Here is an 18,125-nt window from a genome sequence, read left to right on the forward strand (position 1 = left end):
TCTTCTGCTGTGCTGGACGTGCTAATTCATCGGTGAAAACGAATGAGCGGAGAAAAACAACAACCAACAGCACCTCCTCAGAAGGGGGTGACAGTGCCGCCGAAGCATCATTAGCATATTTTTCCAATTATGCGCGCGACCAAACTCGCGCGCGCCCGGCTGTCAATGAGGGAAGTTGATGGAAGTGTCCGTCGGTTTGTCCCTGACACTGCTGGGGCCACCGCCAGTCTGATGGTCTCACCAACTGCCGCTTCAGTGCTGGATCACGTCATCGTCATACATGTTGTGTTCGGAAGAATGTTTTGGTTTCTTGTCCCCAAAAATACATTGAATCGGCGACGTGCCTTCCAATCAGCGATGATATTGGAAGGATTTATTTAATACATTTGGATAAGATTACGTTTTCTGCTTTAATTTTTAATTTGATTCATAGAACACTAGAAACGGATTGAGTCAAACAATTTGAGTTTGACGGTGGTGATTTTATTCTGTTGTGTGTATTTCCATTTTATCACCTCCGTTCCGTTCCTCCCGTAGTCCGGCAGGTATTTATTTTATTTATTTGCCGCGATACGCTAATGTTTGCACACTTCGGTGCTGATTGCATAACTTGTTTTGGTGATGGACGTTTCCGTCGCTCGGGTTGTGCGTTTAGAATGCCTTCCAAACTTGTTGCTCGATGTGCTATCACTTGCAACAATTTGTCGAACGTGCAGGCAAGTGTTTCAAATCAAGAATTAACACTTTATCACGTCTGTTACAAGTGCATCCCAGCCACGAACAAGCCCCTTTAAACGTTGCATTGTCTGTTGCATCTCTTGCGACACTTGCCCAAAAGTCAATAAAGTGCCAAACGAGGAGGGGGAAAAAGTCGTCGCGATTGTAGCACAGATCCGTGGCACCGTCTGGCCGTGTCCCATCCCCTACCCTTATGGAGGAAAAAAAATTGGCTCCAGGTTAAAAGCCCCTGACAATGTTGCCAGGAGGTGGCATTCCAGGAAGAGGGAGGGAAGAAACCGGGGGAAAGGGACATAAAATTGGAACAGCCAGGATAACCGCGTACGGTTGAAGGTAGGCAGTGCGCATGCCCACATTTGGCATTCAGCAAGCAGCCATTGCGACCGAACAATGAACTTGCCTCAACGTCCTGCTTTCGAGTCCTGACAGTCGTTAGAGTTTGAGGGGGGAGTTCGCATTTCCGTGCTAGACGTGTTACTGTCCCCTTTTTTTCATTTCTATGCTGCACGCACTTCATTGTTCATGATATGGTGGATTTGTTTTCTGCTAGTTTGTCAAAATTGTAACATTTGTGTGGCATTGAATTTCGTTGGAAACATTCCTGCATCTATTCGTCAAATCCACAGGATTGGTAGCCCAAAATCAATACTCAATATTTGTAGATTTAACTTTGTTTGACCTCCAACTTAGGTCCAAGTTGAACTTCATAATACTAATCTCCAATTGGGATTTTAACCTTATATTACTGTTTGTTTTTCAAAACAGTAATCGTTGGAAAAGATTCACTTCCTCATTTCAAATCTACCCAATTACTTTCGCTTATGGTCTCCTTTATCCAGCATTAATTGGCAAGCGCAGCTTTTCCTCGCCAAAATGCCAAACCCGGCAGAGTTGCGAAATTAAAAGTTTTTCATTACTCCTCATGTTGTGTGCTGATAACTTTCCTTTTCTCTCTTTTTGTTGATTTCCTCAAAATCGTACTCACACACAGACACAAACAAACAGACACCAAATGACCCCCTCGCGCTCGTTAATGTCAAAAAACGAGAGTGACCGACATAATCGGCAAACTTTCGCGCGTTAATCTGCGGCGCAACAGATTGGATCGAATTTATTCTGTCTCAAATATCTGGTTTTTGGCGAGTTTTCTTAATCTCTCTTTGTTTGTTGTTGTCTTCTCTTTTGTTGAAGAAAAATGGGCAGAAAAATGAGAGATGAACCGCTTAATTACGTTTATTATCAAAACATTGCCTTTTTGCTCGCCTTCTCTTTTGTTTCCTAAAATAATGTTTAGAATTTAATGTTGAATCGGTAGTAAAAACACAAATCATACAAAGTCAGCCAAGGATTTCCCCTAGGACACATTTCTTCAAAGTAAACAAACCGTGCACTTTTCTTTGGATTTTGTAAGGGGTTACATACATGTAGAAAATCACAAAATTTCATATTACAGAAAAATTATTAAATCCACTTAAGCGATAACTTTCAATCACTCCTGAAAGTTTCATAAAGATATTTCATGATTAAACGGAGCTGACAGAACACTCCAATCGTCCTCACTACGACAACCTGATTTTTAAATTTTACTTTCGTTCGTTTCACACACAAAGGACTGAGTGCTACGCAAAGTCACTGCCACAATCATTGTCTTCCCTTCAGGAAAAAAAAATCGCTTAGAGAGCGGTCGTTTGACATTCTACCGAGATTCCGATCATCTCTCCAATTAGAGCAACACATGTCTCATGGTGAGAAACATTGGAAAGTGATAAACATTGAATAAAGAAGTTGATTAGCGAAAAAATTGTGCACTGTATTCCGCCGGGGAATTGAACCCCGTTCTATCTCATACCGTGAGAACGCATCACCGATCTGCCAACGGAACCAAACCACCGTGCTGAGAGGCGACCTCTTAGAACGTGATCTGTTTCTACTGGGTAATCGTATGACAATTGTTCCATGTCTCCGACGCAACCATAACACCAATTCTTTCGCTCTTCTATTATGTCAATTTCTCTCTCTTTCCAGTGGCTCTCCGAGATCCTTGTGGATCAAGTATATTTTTAGAAGCATTTGTGTCGTTGTTCATTAGGGTCATTGGGTGAATACTGAACACCTCGACCCAAATGCGACGTATAAACGCGGTTGCCTACTTGAACAATGACAACATTTGAGTGGATTAAAGCCACCGGCTTATTTTCGCAGTAATTTCATATAACAATCATATGACTTCTTTCACCACGCAGCATACACTAGGAAGAGAGAGACAAAAACGAGAGAAAGAGAAAGAGCACGTTGTCTCGTTCGGGCGGCTGCTTGAGTGGTGCTCATTTTTCGTTCGTTTCGTCTTCGTGTTTACGTTCAGCGACAGTCGCCAAGCAATGACATGATAGGCGTTTTGTGTCAGCGATCAAATATCGTTTTGGGAAATGATCGCTGACAGAAAGTTCCTTGGGAAGTTCTATCGAATATCGAGCAGTCCCATTCAGTGATAGATCCCTTTTCAAGCATTGATTAAAGCATATCCCGTGTGCATGACGAAGCTCGAATTTGAAATTTTGAGTTTAAAAAAAAATTTACAAAAATCAAGAGCTGGCGATTTTTTGTATGAATAACATAAAAATATTTTTATCTTTTTTTTAAATAAACCTTTGAAAATCGGCCTTCGTCATGCACACGGGACCGGTTTAACAAATCTTCACCAAAATTTTGAGCCGATTTGGTCGAAGCAGTGTTGAGATATCGTGGCACCATTTTTTTAAAAAACTGCTAACTTATTTGATAGCTATATCTCTGCAACGATACAACCAAATGTCTTCAAATTTGTTTTTTAATAGATGAAAATGTTTACTTTGATGCCCTTCAAATCGATTTAAAAAAATTAAATGTGTGCTAAAACCAACCTCTGACATTTTTGGCGATTTACATGTATGTAACCCCTTAAATTACAAAGCATCAAAACGATAAACCGGCCAGGCCAACTGTATAGAGTGTACCGCAAAAATGATGACCTACAATTCTCCAAAACTGTTTGAGAATAAGCAATCCAGGAATACTCGCATTCCGACAGAGGAATTGTGAGAAAGTGGATTTTTTGTTTACATGCTATAGTCAATTCCTAAGTCCAAATTCCAAGGAGACCGACCGGGATTTGATCCCTAAACCTTCTGCTTGTGAGACAGAAGACGCAACCGTAATAACGTTGCGTTCGACGGATAATCAGGCTCCAGGCATAAAGTGGCCAGGCCTATTGCGTTGCATAAAAGCCGTAGAGAACATTTTGTGAACGGGTCGCATTCCACAGAATCAACAGGGAAGGAAGGAAGCGATGACATACCGTACCAAACACTCCAGTTTGGTTTGGTGTGTACTTCTAGGCGGGCTTCGATCTAAAAATTCGCCAAAAATCCATTTTTCAACCAATTTTTGATTTTTAAAAAGCACTGGAAAGAAGAACTCTTAAAAATTAAGAAAATTCTAAGGTTGGAAGTGTAATTTGATTTATTTGACTTTGCCAATGTTTTTTTAAAAAGTCATTATTTTTGGAATCAACTTTGGCTGTGTTTCTTACTAACATTTTCTCTATATTATGTGAATAAATGCCCTTAAGCATTTTTTTTACAATTTAAATGATAAGTATCAATATGTGCAAAACAAGCAAAAAATTTAAAAAGTTACTGTAAAAACATGAAAAAACTAGATCGGCAAAAGGTAATGATAGGGTGTGATTAAATAAGCCAAACCCTATCAGAAACATACATAAACTAAACAAGATAAATGCAAATTAAAATACTAAAAATAAAACAAGCAAATATAAAATAAAAGAAGTCAAGTTTTTCGTAGAACAAAAGTTGCTCAAAATGAGCTCCTTAAACACGGGGAAAAATAAAATTTTCGAAAAAAAATTGGACTGTAGAGGGTTAAATCCCAAGCTAAATTTTAAGAAATCTGTATTGTCAAAATGTTTTTAAACAATTTGATTTGCAAATCAAATTGTAAAAAAACTTTTAAGTTGATTCTGTCACTGTTTTGGTAAGTCAATATCCCCACGTTTTCGTCCGCGACACTTTTACACCTCGTGTGAAAAACGTTTCCACTTAACAAAAAAAATGCTGCTCTTTCCCGACGCTTCAATGACGTATTGTGGTGGGACGGCCACCAAAACATCACCATCACGCCACAACACGGACGGAAGAGAAAAGATGTGTTGTAGAGAGGTGTTTGTTTCATTTGCAGTTCAGTTCGCGCAGCTTTAATTTAGTTTTGTGTATTTTGAGTTCAAGTTTCCTTTGCGCGATCCCGTTATTCCCACTTTTTTTTTGTTTTCTTTGCTGCTGCTCTATTGTGGGTTATTCAGTGGAAATTCGTTTTCATTGTTTTTTTTTTCATTTCGCTGCTTTTCGTATTATGTGCGTGTTGGTGGTCGTGGCACTAACACACAACATCAACACTGCTCAGTTTGTTTTGTTATGTTTATTTCGGGCGCGTTTCAATGGCACGATCATGACTATCGTCTGTTGGATGTGTTTGGTTGATGGTTGATAGTTGACGGACAATGGACAATTGAGTCGATTCAGCGATGATGGCATGCCCGCGCTTTATTGATGACATCTTTATGAACATAAAAAAAACTTCAAGTGCTTTCCTGAAGCGCTCGATAACATCAGAGTTTATCGATTCCCGGTAGATCGTGAAGCCTTACGAAAGACTCTATTGAACGTCTAACTCACCAATATTTCGAGGTTAATTAACCAGTTCGCATTGTTGACCTTATTGGACTCTCAGCATAACTTGTTTCACCCTCGCTCTTGGCCATCTGTCTGGGAACGTTAACAGAATAAATAAACTAATGACCACCGTGATCTTGGTTCCATTCAGAAAAACCGCACAGCTAATAATAGTCATGCATGGGGGTGAACAATTACCCCCACCATTTCGAACCCCTTTTTTCTGAATGAATTCCTCTCCACCATCATCGCGATAGTGCATCGCGTTGCACAAAACCCAAACCCGTTCAGCGTGAGTGAGTGTGTCAACTGATTAAGTATTGAGTAACTGCCGGCTAAAGATGAGTTGGGCGTTGGCCGGTACAAGAAAAAAACGGCAAAGACAGCACAAAAAAAAAAGACTCATATTTACTATACACTATAGCAAGCAAAGTCAAGTGAGTGCGCGAGTGCAAGCGAAAGTAAATAACACCGGCAGCGTCCGGACGGACGTCCAGCGAAAAAGACACACCACCCCGACGACGATGACTTTGTCGTTGATCGTCGTTTGGCTTCACTGACACTGACACCAGCTCGGCGGTGCTCAGTTTGCCGGCCGCTATCGGCTGGTGGAACTGCTCAGTCGGTTAGTGGGTTTGGGGTAAAGTGAGAGTGGTTGAACCTGGTTGGTTTGATGAAATGTTTGATATCGGAAATATATTATAAAACTGTCATTGGTTCACACATTAAAAAAAAAAAACTTTGCTTTTAAGACGATTTACTAAATTTACTTTTTTTGAAAATCGTTGTCACTCTTGTCACTCTCGAGAAATTCACTTGGCTTGTTTGGAGCATTTTTTTAAAATTTTGCAATTGAAAATATTTTTTCCCGCAAAAAAAAAATGTCAAATCTAAGTTTTTTTTTTAAACTATTGTAACAATCCTGTTTTGGTTTATTTATAAAATTTTCTACTCGTAGCCGTGAGGTTACGGGTTTCGCAAGTGTTAGATTCACGTCCTGTCAAAGTATTTTTTGGTTAGGCTCAAACGTTTTGGGGGCCTTTCCTGTGACTAAAGAAGTCATTTTGTGTCATTGGTATACCCATACAAAGCTCCATACTATTTTGGCAGCTGTGGTACGTAAATATTCGAACATCTGTATCTTTGGAAGGGATTTTCTGATCGGATTGGTATATTGTTTTCGGCAAAGTTGTAGATATTGATTAAGACTACTAAGAAAAAAATGGTACACAGTTTACAGTTTTTTCGATGTTTTAGAAGGATAAAAGCGTAACTTTTGAGCCATAGAAAAGTATGGGAAAAAATGTAGCTAAGCTATTTTTTCAAAATGTGTTTTTTTTTGGAAAATAGAAATTTAAATCGATTTGATGTGATAACTAGGGATAGTGAATTTGCACGATTTTGCGGACAGTTTGAAATTCGTGATATTTGAAGATTTCCGTGAAATCCCGTGAAGTTTATCAATTTTCTTAAATCAAGTCATTGAAATAAACATCATAACAGAGCGGCAGTTTAATGACGTTAAACAAATTTAATCTAAGTTATAATCATATTCTCGGAATCATCAAGTTATCAAAAGAATGATTTCGTTTTTCTTGACTTCTATTTTTGTAAGGTATAATTTTTAAAGAAAGCTTGTTTTTTTCAAGGTTAAATAGAATAGAATAGTATTTTTAAAATTAGAATCACATTTTAAGAACATTTAAGAGTATATCTGAGTCCTGTAAAATTTTCACGAAACTTGAATATTTAGGTGGATAGTTCCCGTGGAAGTAAAAAAATACCACTTTTTTTTTGGTTTCTGCTAAGATTTTGAATAACATTTTGAAGATATCGTTACAGATTAAATTATTTTTGCCTATTCATTTTCAATTTAGCTTTTGAGAAAACCCTAAAAAAAATTTTGACTGTGAAAAATGTCGCAAAAATTCATGTTATTTTTATCATTTTTAATAGACCAAATTTTGCTCAAAATAAATAAAGCTTAAAAAGTAGTTTCTGTAATTATAGCATAAGATTTTCAGAGATATTTTATCAAATTTCACGTTCCGTGAAATTTAATGCTTTGAAATAAGGGGATTATGAAATTTGCAATTTTTGAGCTCTTTTAAAATGTTAGAGTTGATTACAACATTTGTAAAAATATTTTTTTTTCGGAGAGATTAGAAAATGTTATAAAAGTTTAATTTTTTGACATTAAAAAAAGGACCATTTGCTTTTGAGATATTGGTTCCATAGAAAATAATATGCTGTTTGGAGGAAACATTCAAAATTAAGTTTTCTTGTTTCTTTTTCTTTTATTCGCGGTTTTTCAGCAACCAAAGGTCCAATCTTCAACGTCTCTTAAGCAATTTTATTGCATTTTTTTAAATTTTTCGAAAAAACATAGTTTTAGGAATGGACAAATGTTTGACACTATTTTAAAAAATACTTTAAATGTATCTTGAAACCGGTGCACTTCATCAAAAAATCTGGAACGTTCTTTTCGATTGCAAATTTGATGTTTCATTAAAAATGACATTAATATTCTAAAGATACACGAAACAACAAAATTGTATGAATAAACTAATGATGTCGAATGGCCTTAAAGTTTCAACCAAATCTGAAATGCACAAAATAGTAATTATTCTGAGTTTAATCAACAAAATATCGCATAATAAGGATTTAAGCTTTTTTTATTTGTTTAATGATTAATCCAAAAATTCAAAATATTTTCATTACGTTTCATATTCTGAATTATTTTACAGTTTTAAAACCATGAGAAATCTGCAATTATTAGCTGAAGAAGCTTATATACTTGCTAGAATTAATAATATTTTGTATTCTCATCGTTTTTAATTTTGTCTATATTAAAAACAATAATGTTTTTGCTTTAAAATTTTTAAGTCATAAGAACTGACCATTTACCCTACCCTGTTAAGTGTTCTTTTACCTCAGCAGTAAAGCATACACTTGATTTGTTTTCTATACATGCCTCCATATCGCGGGCCCGGTGAAGTGTTCAACCCGGGCACGGTCACCCATGTGTGTGACACAACACACGGTATCACCGTTTTTGGTACTGTTTTTTTTTTCCTTCGAAACTGATAAGTCCCGCGCCAGCATTGTCTCCGGCTGTGTGGAACCTATTATAAGCTCGTGTGGCCTGCTGATAAGTTCACTGCATCGAGTGTTTGCCTCGGTTTGACGTTTGATTATGGGATGGGTTTGCGAGATTGGAGGAAATAAATTCGTTACTAAAGTTTTGCTGAAGACCTACATTCCAGGTCACACACAAACACCACACAACATAAGCTGTTTGTCCAGCTGGAGAACATCCAGTCCAGAAGCAGCAGCAGCAGCACAAACAACATCACGTCTTGTTAAATAATATGACCTCCCTTCGTATTCTGTACCCCAACGATGCGATGCGATGATGATGATGTCATAAAGCGTGAACTTTATGACACTTTGCTTAAGAGTGTGATTACGTAAGCGGATTCTTTTGGGCACATTTGTACTGTGCTTACGCGAGCAAAAGTCTCGCCGAGTTGCATGAATTTATAAAATATCGCCCGATAATCTCGGCCGTTATCAAAATCCAGCACTAAGAATGGGACTTGTTTGATGAAATCAGTCCCGTCCTCCCCTAAAATGACCATCTCCACACTTAAAACTTTAACAAACGTGCCACTCTCTGATGTCATCATCCCTGTCGCGTAGTCGTGGCCCGGGTGCTTTCAATCAATATTAAATCCCCATTCCGCGTACACACCGGTGGCGGTTGGTCCGTCCGCTACTATGTAGAGATATATTCCGTTCCGGTCGCGGTGAGGCGATAGAGCGCGAACACATCAGCAGCCAGCATCATCATCAGCGCTGGACGGGACTAAGCCCCATCAGTCGTGGCCTTTGACGGGCGTCGTCATTCTATTCATTAGTTGCTGGATTCGGACGGCGGTTCGTGCTTGTTAAAGTTTACCTGGAAGTTTTTTTTTTCAGGCGGGGTTGTGCATAAAATACTGACGTCATTTTGCCACTTTACTTCTCTTGTTTTATGTTCAGTTTTGCATTAAAATTGAATTTATTTTCGAATTTGTTTAGGCCGTTGCAAATATTTTTCAAAGTTTATGTCGCCCCCTCCCTCCCTTTCAAAATTGGTCTGAAAAATCAGGGGGCAAAAACAATATTTTTCCAAAAAACTTCAAAATTTCAATGAAAATTGAAGTCTAATTACCTGAAAACAATCTAAAATGCATTTTTCTGCATTGATAACCATATTTAGCATGTTTGGGCTTGTTTAAAAATGTTTTGATTTTTTATAAAATTCCAATGTACACCCAAAGGAAAAATATATCTCAAAATCTGCAACATTGGATTTGCTGCAGAAAATGTCATATTTTATAACATTTTTTGCAGCAAGCCCGTAGATCATTTTTGCCCGCGTGTAAAAAGTTCAGCGATCTGCAGTTCTTACCAACACATATAATGCTGGCCCGTCCCCAAGCAACACTCCAAAGAGAAGCATATGTTGGTGCTCTTTCACTCACTTTTCATCAAGCGTCCATGGCGCGGTGGTAGCGTGTCGGATCAGTAACCAAGAAGTTGGTGATTCAATCCTCGTTCTACTAAGTTTTTTTTTTGTGAAATACAACCAAAAAGCCGTCGGTAATGTCGATAATTGTCGGTAACGGGCAAAAATGTCATACTCCTATATCGCAAAAAATGCATGAGGACAGATTTCATGCAGATTCTGATATACTTTCATGCCGCCATGCATCACAATCATGCGACTGCCAGTTGGGTGTACAGAAAAGCAAAAAAAAAATTCGAATAAATAAAATTTTCGTCAATACTTAGACATTTTGGAAACTAATGATGGCAAAACAACTGGACAGGTGTAAAATGCATTTTAGAACACTTTTTGCATTGAAATGTTGAAACCATAGCTGGTAATTACAATTTTTATACTTTTTTTAATCTTTGAGATTTTAATTTTTTGTTTTTTATTTTGAATTTTTTGAATTGTTGATTTTTTGAGTACTTTTTTTTTAATTTGGCCGAGCCACGTAGTTTTTTTTGTTTGAAATTTCAGAGTTTCAGATTTTTAACTTTTTTAGTTGTATTTTTTTAATTTTTTGGCTTGAATTTTTTTAGATTTCGATTCTTTGAAGTTTTGAATTTTTGTCTTCAAATTTAATAAAAATTGTCAAGAGATTTTATTTTTTTACATTTTAAATTTATGTTTTTGTATCTCAGATTTTTTAGATTTTAGAATTTTTGAAATTGAAATTAGTTTTTTTTTTGTTAATTTTGGATTTTTTTTTATTATTTTGGTTTGATTTTTTATTATTTTGAGTTAAAAAGTTAAAGCTCAAAAACTAATAATTTAAGTTAGTTTTTTAGCTTTAACTTTTTTTTTTGGTAATTTTGAAATTTGAATTTTTGTCTTCGAATTTTCAAATTGTTTAGAATTTGTGAAGTTTCATGTTTTTGAATCTTAGAACTTTGGACGTTTTTGGACTTTTTAATTTGTTATTTTTTTTTTGTTTTTTTTTTTATTTGATATTTTTAAATTTGTTAAGGTCAACCGGACCCTAAAATGACAGTTTTCGTGAGTTGCGCGTATTCACCGACAGATGGCAAGTGGGCCTCGTCGGAGTCCGCCCATCAAATACGCAACTCAAAACGGCTTTCGCGGCACGCTCACTTCAACTGTTCTAGACTAATATTTGAACGTGGCGTATCTCTAAACAAGTTTTTAAAGAAAATGATTCCAGAATGCTTATTTTGTCGTTTTATACCAAAACAAGGCAAAAACTATATATATTTAAACTATTCACCATTTTCAAAAGTTTGGCTATATAATATTGAAGGCCGCCATCTTAGGCCCACTGGGCCCACAAAACGGAGCACGCTCAAATTGTATGGGAGCTGTCAACATGCTCCCGGACTGGTTAAGGTTGGTACAAATTTTATTTAAAGTTGGCAAAAAAAAGGTGCAGGTGGTTATGTTACACATGACCAGTATGACAAAGAACTTTGCAAGATGATTTTTGAAATTTTCGATTAGAATGTTTCCCCCTTATAATTACCGTCCTATCAAACTAGGGGGACGGAAATTGCAAGTGGAGCTGAAATAGAAATCGAAGTGAAATCAATTGACTTTCCTTCACCACTCGAAAGTTACCAAGTTTGATACCCATATTGTCACAACTCTTACGGTTCGGCAAATGTCCCCCCGTCGGAACATCCGCGGGGCCTCCGGCCACTCCAGATTGTGGCCACTACTGTCAAAATGTCAAATTTCCTGTCCAGTGTCGAAATCCATAAAGTTTGATACCCATATTGCCCCAACTCTTACGGTTCGGCAAATGTTCCCCCATCGGAACATCCGCGGGGCCTCCGGCCACTCCAGTCCAGGTGGTGGCCAGTTCTAATGATCGACTCCCGCGACTGGCATGTCTTAGCTGGTCTTTGCCTCCAAGCCATCTGCTCTCGGACCTCCAGGCCGTCTGCTACCGGGCCACCAGGCCAGGCTTCTGATGTGTTCTCGTCGACGTCCAGCAATAGAATGAATTCTCGGGACCGACTGAGCCTCGTTTTGTTGCCTCGTCAACGATTCGAAAATTATGAGGTGGAGTGGAGTGGGGGTGATTTTAGATACATCAATCTCACGTCTCTCGATTGACTGATTTGGAAACGTTTGTTCATCCAACCAGCGTGCACCAAAAAGAGGGGAAATTTGCCGAGAGGGGAATTCGTCACGTAACGTTTTCGCTTCGCGAAAATTTTGGATTGACACCCCGTATAGAAACCTTAGGACAAAGTTCTTTGTCAAAAAAAACTTCAAAGATTCAATGTAAATTCAAGTACAATCAGCTGAAATTAATTTAAAATGCATTTCCCTGCGTTTAGAATCATTTTAGCATGTTTGGGTTAATTTAAAAACCTTTTAAATTTTTGAAAATTTTCGATATTAAAGTTTTTTTTTTTGTTAAAATTTTTGTTTTCGTCAAATCTTTCATTTTTTGAAAATTTAAGATTGCAAAACAACTGAACTGCCCATATTCACATAAATGTCTCATATGCAAAAACAGCAAGCTGAGAAAAACGCATTTGAAGTTTGTCCCACACATAAGGTTACGTGTTAAGTTTTCGCGAAAAAACTGGATTTCCTCCTGATTTCTAGAACAAAGTATTGGATGTCATATGCTTTTCTGAAAGATCTCACGATTTTGAACAAAACTGCATCAATAACTCAAAAACGATGAAAATGCATATGGGACATTTATGCGATCAGGAGCAGTAGAACTAGTGTAAAATGCATTTTAAAACACTTTTCTATGCAAATAATACTATGGCTGGTAATTTCAATTTATTTTTAGAAATGTAGATTAAATTTGCAACCCATGACTTATTATTTTTTTGAAAAATTTCTCTTGAAATACTTATTATCAACGTACTACCAACGGAAAATTTCTACAATAAGCCATTGGGGGTTTCCATTAACATAAACTTTGAAAATTATTTGCAACGGCCTAATGTTAACTGAATTGAAATCATATGGGTTATTTTGTAAGTGTTTAAACTTGAACATAAATAAGATAATCGACTGCAATCAATAACAGAAGCACATGTTACAAAACACTCCTCAGAAAGCGTCACAAGAAAAAAAAACATATCTCATCACTAGCCACCAACCGTATAAACTCTTATGCACAGAGAAGAGTGCTTAAACGATTGGATGATTTGCACATCAAGCGAGCAAAGAGGAAATGATCATCATCAGTCTCATCCAACAAACCTCGAGGCCACCACGACAAGCCAGCAGAAGAACCAGACGCGCGAGGGAGTGACTGCTGCTCTGGCGCGAGGAAGCGAATTAAGTAAACAAATAAAATGATGGAAAACAGAGCGAGAGAGAGCGGGAAGGACACCGGATGATGATGCAGTTGGAGCAGAGACCTACTAACACAAGTGACACAGTGAGCAAGGAAAAACTCCACCGAGGAGAGAGGAGCATCGGCGAAAGATAAATATTTAAACGTCGCACACACAGACAAACTCGCGGTGTCTTGTCATGCCCTAAAAATAAAACTCCACTTTGGACCGCCATCTGCGATGGGGCTGGGGTTCTACAAAATCATGACAGACTGATTAGCTGCACCGGGCTAAACGGCGACTGTTGTTCGTCGTTCGCGCCTCAAAAACTGCTGCTGCCGCCGCTGTTGTTCTCCTGCTATAATCACGGCCGCGAAATGGGTTCGAAATCAATCAAATTACGGCGATGATGCCCGGGCCCGGGAAGCGCAGCCACAGACGATTTTTTTACTGTAATGGGTTGATGACTGTGATCACACGGCGTGATGGGACAGCAATTAGGGCTCGGGATGTAGGTATCGTTCAAGTTGCTGCATATTTGAATAAATTAATTCTTATCTACCCTATCAGTACAACTGACACTTATTGATAGAAGGGGAAATATGCCCTTTCTAATCAAAAAACCTATCTTCGTCATATGGAGAGTTTGATGCTCGATTAAAGCTCCAAAAATACTATTTCGGCTATAAACTTACCAGCAACAGCACCGCCTCGGGTAAATACGCAAATTTATGCCATTTACTGGCCAAAAAAAATACAAATTTAATGCACTTTTATAATTTCTTTTTTGTGAGACCATTTCTCATCATTTTGTTGACACACACATCCACACGCAAGATGAGAGCTTAACGAATGTCGCCATCAATAACGTTTTCAAAGTGCTTAAGATATGAAATTGCTTCCAACTACCGGCAACATGTTCTTTTGCACATTAGTTAAGGTAAGAACAAGATTGTCCGTCAGACCTGGACGCAAACGCAAAATTTTGCGCCTGTCATCATAGCCTGCCAGTCATCGACCATTGAACAAAGCAACCCCTTTAGATTGTTCGACTGACAGTTGATAGAAAAATCTAACTGGCACAGCGTTCTGCGTTCACCACTGCGTCGAACGGACAATCTTGTTCTTAGCTTTAGTCACTCACTTCTGGAGTTTTTTTTTGAAAAGGTCCTATAAACCAAATTTTCATTTTTTGCTTTTTGGGTGTTTTTGAATACCCCTGACTCAATGCGGTTCTAAAAACACCCAAAAAACAAAAAAATAAAATTTGGTTTATAGGACCTTTTAAAAAAAAAACTCCAGACTTGAAAAAAAATCCCGAAACATGTAAATAATTAGCAAGCACCATAAAAGAAAACAAACGCGCCAAGTCTTTTGACGTTTGAATTTTGACGACCCATTCCAATCGAAGGCTGAAGAAAAACGAGCGAGAAGCGAAGGCAAAAAAAGAACAAAGGGTGGCCACCAACACCACCAGCAGCGCCTGTTGGAGTGATGCCAGGAAACTTTCGCTATAAATGCTACTTTTCGTGAGTATTCGCTTAAAATTTCATCAATTTTGGCAGCACTAAGCAGACCCAAAAGAGCGCTGGAAGAAAACATAACTAAGCTGAAAATAAGAAAATGGGCGTGATCCAATGCAGTTTCGATTGCTTAAAATACATTTTGGAAATATTTTTTTTAAATGCTTGTAAAAGGAGTAGAATAACTTTTAGTAAGAGTTTTCACTAAACAGGAATGTTCACAAAAAGTTGCTCTTCTCGTTGGTGTACGTGGTTTTAGTAAATTTCAAGGAACACTCTAGATTATCCAGCATCATTCAAACACGACCGCTTATTAGGCTTAAAATGGGTATATTTCCCCTAATCACAGCTTTCAACAACAATTTAAGATTTCTTATTTATTACTTAAAACCCACTTTATTCAATCTGTAGAAGATCCGAATATCCAAAGCATTGATGTTTTGAAGATTTGAATATTCTATGAATCGGGACCATCCATAAACCACGTGGACACTTAAGGTGGGGGGGGGGGGTATGGCGATTGTCCACGCTCCATACAAAAAAGTTTTTTTTGTATTGACAATTGTCCACGAGGGGGGGGGGGGGGGGGGTGAGAAACCCAAAAAAAGTGTCCACGTGGTTTATGGATGGTCCCATCAGAGTTTTGAAGTTTTGAAGATTCTATGATTTGATGATTCGAAGATTAGATGATTTGAAAATACGTTGATTCGAAGATTCGAAACTCCCAATCTTCGAATCATCGAACCTTTGACATTCAAATCATGATTTTACTTGTTTAATGTGACTTGCCCAATGTTGTGAATTCGGCTAAGGGCTAAAAAGAAAAAAAAACTATAAATTTGAAAAGTTGTTGAATTGCTATGAAAATTACTAAAAAGGCAAAAATTATAAGGTTGTAGAATAGGCTAAAAAGATTAATGAATCTAAAAATATTGAGAAAGAAGAAAAAATTAAACAACACAAGTTAAGTTTTTATAGATCAAAAGTTGTTAAAAGTGACCTCCTGAACACGAGAAACAATTTTTTTTGCGAAAAATACGGCAGTGTTAAAAATACTAAAAAGGTGAAAAGATAAGTTCTAGAGTTTTTTTTGAAAAGGTCCAATAAACCAAATTTCCAGTTTTTGCTTTTTGGGTGTTTTTAGAGCCGCCTTGAGTCAGGGGTATTAAAAAACACCCAAAAAGCAAAAAATGAAAATTTGGTTTATTGGTCCTTTTAAAAAAAAACTCCAGAGTTAACCTTAAGCCGACGCTGTCGTGCTATCTTGTCGTACGTTGCTTTTTGTCGCTCCGAGAAAAACGCTTATTAATGTTTGACCTTGAATAAACAAAAACGAGAAAATGTTTACTCGACTTGCACCTGTGTCAAACGCGTTCTATCCTGAAATCCCTTTGGTCAATTGTCGCACATACATAAATTTTAGGCTGTGTCAAGATAGCATGGCAATATTGAAACTTCTTTCATATGAAAAGAGTCAAAAATGCACGGAGTTTTTTCGGTTTTTATTGAATATCTCAGGAATGAAGTCGAATTTTGGGGATCTGTGAAGGTCAAACATTGTGAGCTGCACAAAATGGTGTTCTTAACTCAATTTAGCTCCAAATGCTCGTACGACAAGTTAGCACGACGGTGACGAAGTCATAAAATAGGTTTGGCAATCGTCAGTCATGATTCGTTGGGAAATGTTTGTTATATTTAAAATTTATCGAAATATTGTTCAAAAAAGATTCAATAATTCAAATACTGAGTGATCTTCAGAACATAAAATTATCCTTATTTGACAAAGCAAAAAGTATCTGAAACTGATCCATTTAGATACAAATCAAGAAACCAGAACCTTTCCATTGTTTCTCAACTTGTACTACAATTGTAACACAATGGATATTGTAACCCGAGATCTATACAGTTTTCGAAGGTGACCTTGGTCTACAGTTTCATATTTCAAAATTTTGCTCTCAAACTTCTATTCTGTCATAAAACAAACTGCCAAGTTTAGAGGAAAACTTTTGTTCTAACCGTTTCGCTCTGCTGATATTCTCCCAACTTACGCAATTGCTGGAATTGAAACGACTTTACAAAAAGCATACGAGCAGGATCCTCTTCCCATACCTCGCGCAAGTCTTGCCACGGCAAACCAAGCGCCTAGTAATTAAGACGTACACTGCATACGATTGTGTGTCTGTGGTATGGATGGTGGTGCATTGAAGGTATTGCAGTACCGTTCATTTCCTTTCTCCCCTTTTTGGACGGTACTGCTTTCGCGTTCTCCATTCTACACCGTCGACGTAGTCTGCCCTAGCGCCGTTTTGGTCGTCATTATTATTTGCCAAGCAGCATGATGTTGGTCGTCCTCGCACTCGGCCGGCTTTTATGCTTGTTTCTCTCACTCTTCCTCTTTTGCTGCAGTCGTCGCCGATTCCTGGCAGCGGTGGTTGTGCTGCAGTCACAGACTTGGCGACGGCACCGGCACCGCAATTATCATCGCAACTTACCTACATTCAAACGGTCGAGTTGTGGTATTTCTTCGTCGTTGTCGTCATCACTGTGGGAATATCTCTAAGTCTCTCTCTCTCTCGTTTGTGCCACCTGTGTACCCGGCCACTGTGCCTTCCAAAGTGGGTTAAATTTAATGTTTGCCCTTTTGTCTTTTCTCGCAGATTTTCCTCGGCAAGACGCGCTAGAAGCTCACACAACACCCTGTAGGACACACAGAGCTAGTAGCTTCTAGCCATGACGACCGACATCTCGGTGGTACGGTGGGATCCTAGTCAGGGTCCCGGCCAGGAGTACATTGACGAATTCGAATACGACGGAGGCAACTCCAGTTCACGCCTTTTCGAGCGATCACGAATCAAAGCTTTAGCGGGTGAGTTCAATCAACGGCTCTTTGCTTTTCTTCTCGAAACTAATCAACCATTTGTCTCATTCCACAGAGGAGCGTGAAAGTGTCCAGAAAAAGACGTTCACAAAATGGGTCAACTCGCACCTGGTGCGGGTCAACAGCCGAATAGGCGACCTGTACGTCGACATGCGGGACGGCAAAAACCTCATCAAACTGTTGGAAGTATTATCCGGCGAGCGTTTGCCCCGCCCGACCAAGGGCAAGATGCGAATTCACTGCCTCGAGAACGTAGATAAGGCGCTGCAGTTCCTACGCGACCAGCGGGTCCATCTGGAGAACATTGGCTCACACGACATCGTGGACGGCAACGCGAGCCTTAACCTCGGTCTCATCTGGACCATCATCCTGCGATTCCAGGTGAGTTGCCCCTGCTAA

General features: G+C 38.3%; 1 protein-coding gene across 8 annotated transcripts in view; it reads left to right on the forward strand.

Moving 5' to 3' along the window:
- Positions 1 to 18,125, forward strand: part of LOC120414981 (spectrin beta chain) — a 70,538-nt gene that overhangs the window by 34,655 nt on the left and 17,758 nt on the right. For all 8 annotated transcript variants that reach the window (XM_039576325.2, XM_039576328.2, XM_052708176.1 and 5 more), the window contains exons 2-3: positions 17,506 to 17,714; positions 17,782 to 18,107. In XM_039576325.2, coding sequence (XP_039432259.1) covers positions 17,579 to 17,714; positions 17,782 to 18,107 — 462 coding nt within the window. In that variant the 5' untranslated portion in view covers positions 17,506 to 17,578. The remainder of the gene's footprint in view (positions 1 to 17,505; positions 17,715 to 17,781; positions 18,108 to 18,125) is intronic.

The sequence above is a fragment of the Culex pipiens genome, chromosome 2 (assembly GCF_016801865.2).
Source record: "Culex pipiens pallens isolate TS chromosome 2, TS_CPP_V2, whole genome shotgun sequence".
NCBI classification, from domain to species: domain Eukaryota; kingdom Metazoa; phylum Arthropoda; class Insecta; order Diptera; family Culicidae; genus Culex; species Culex pipiens.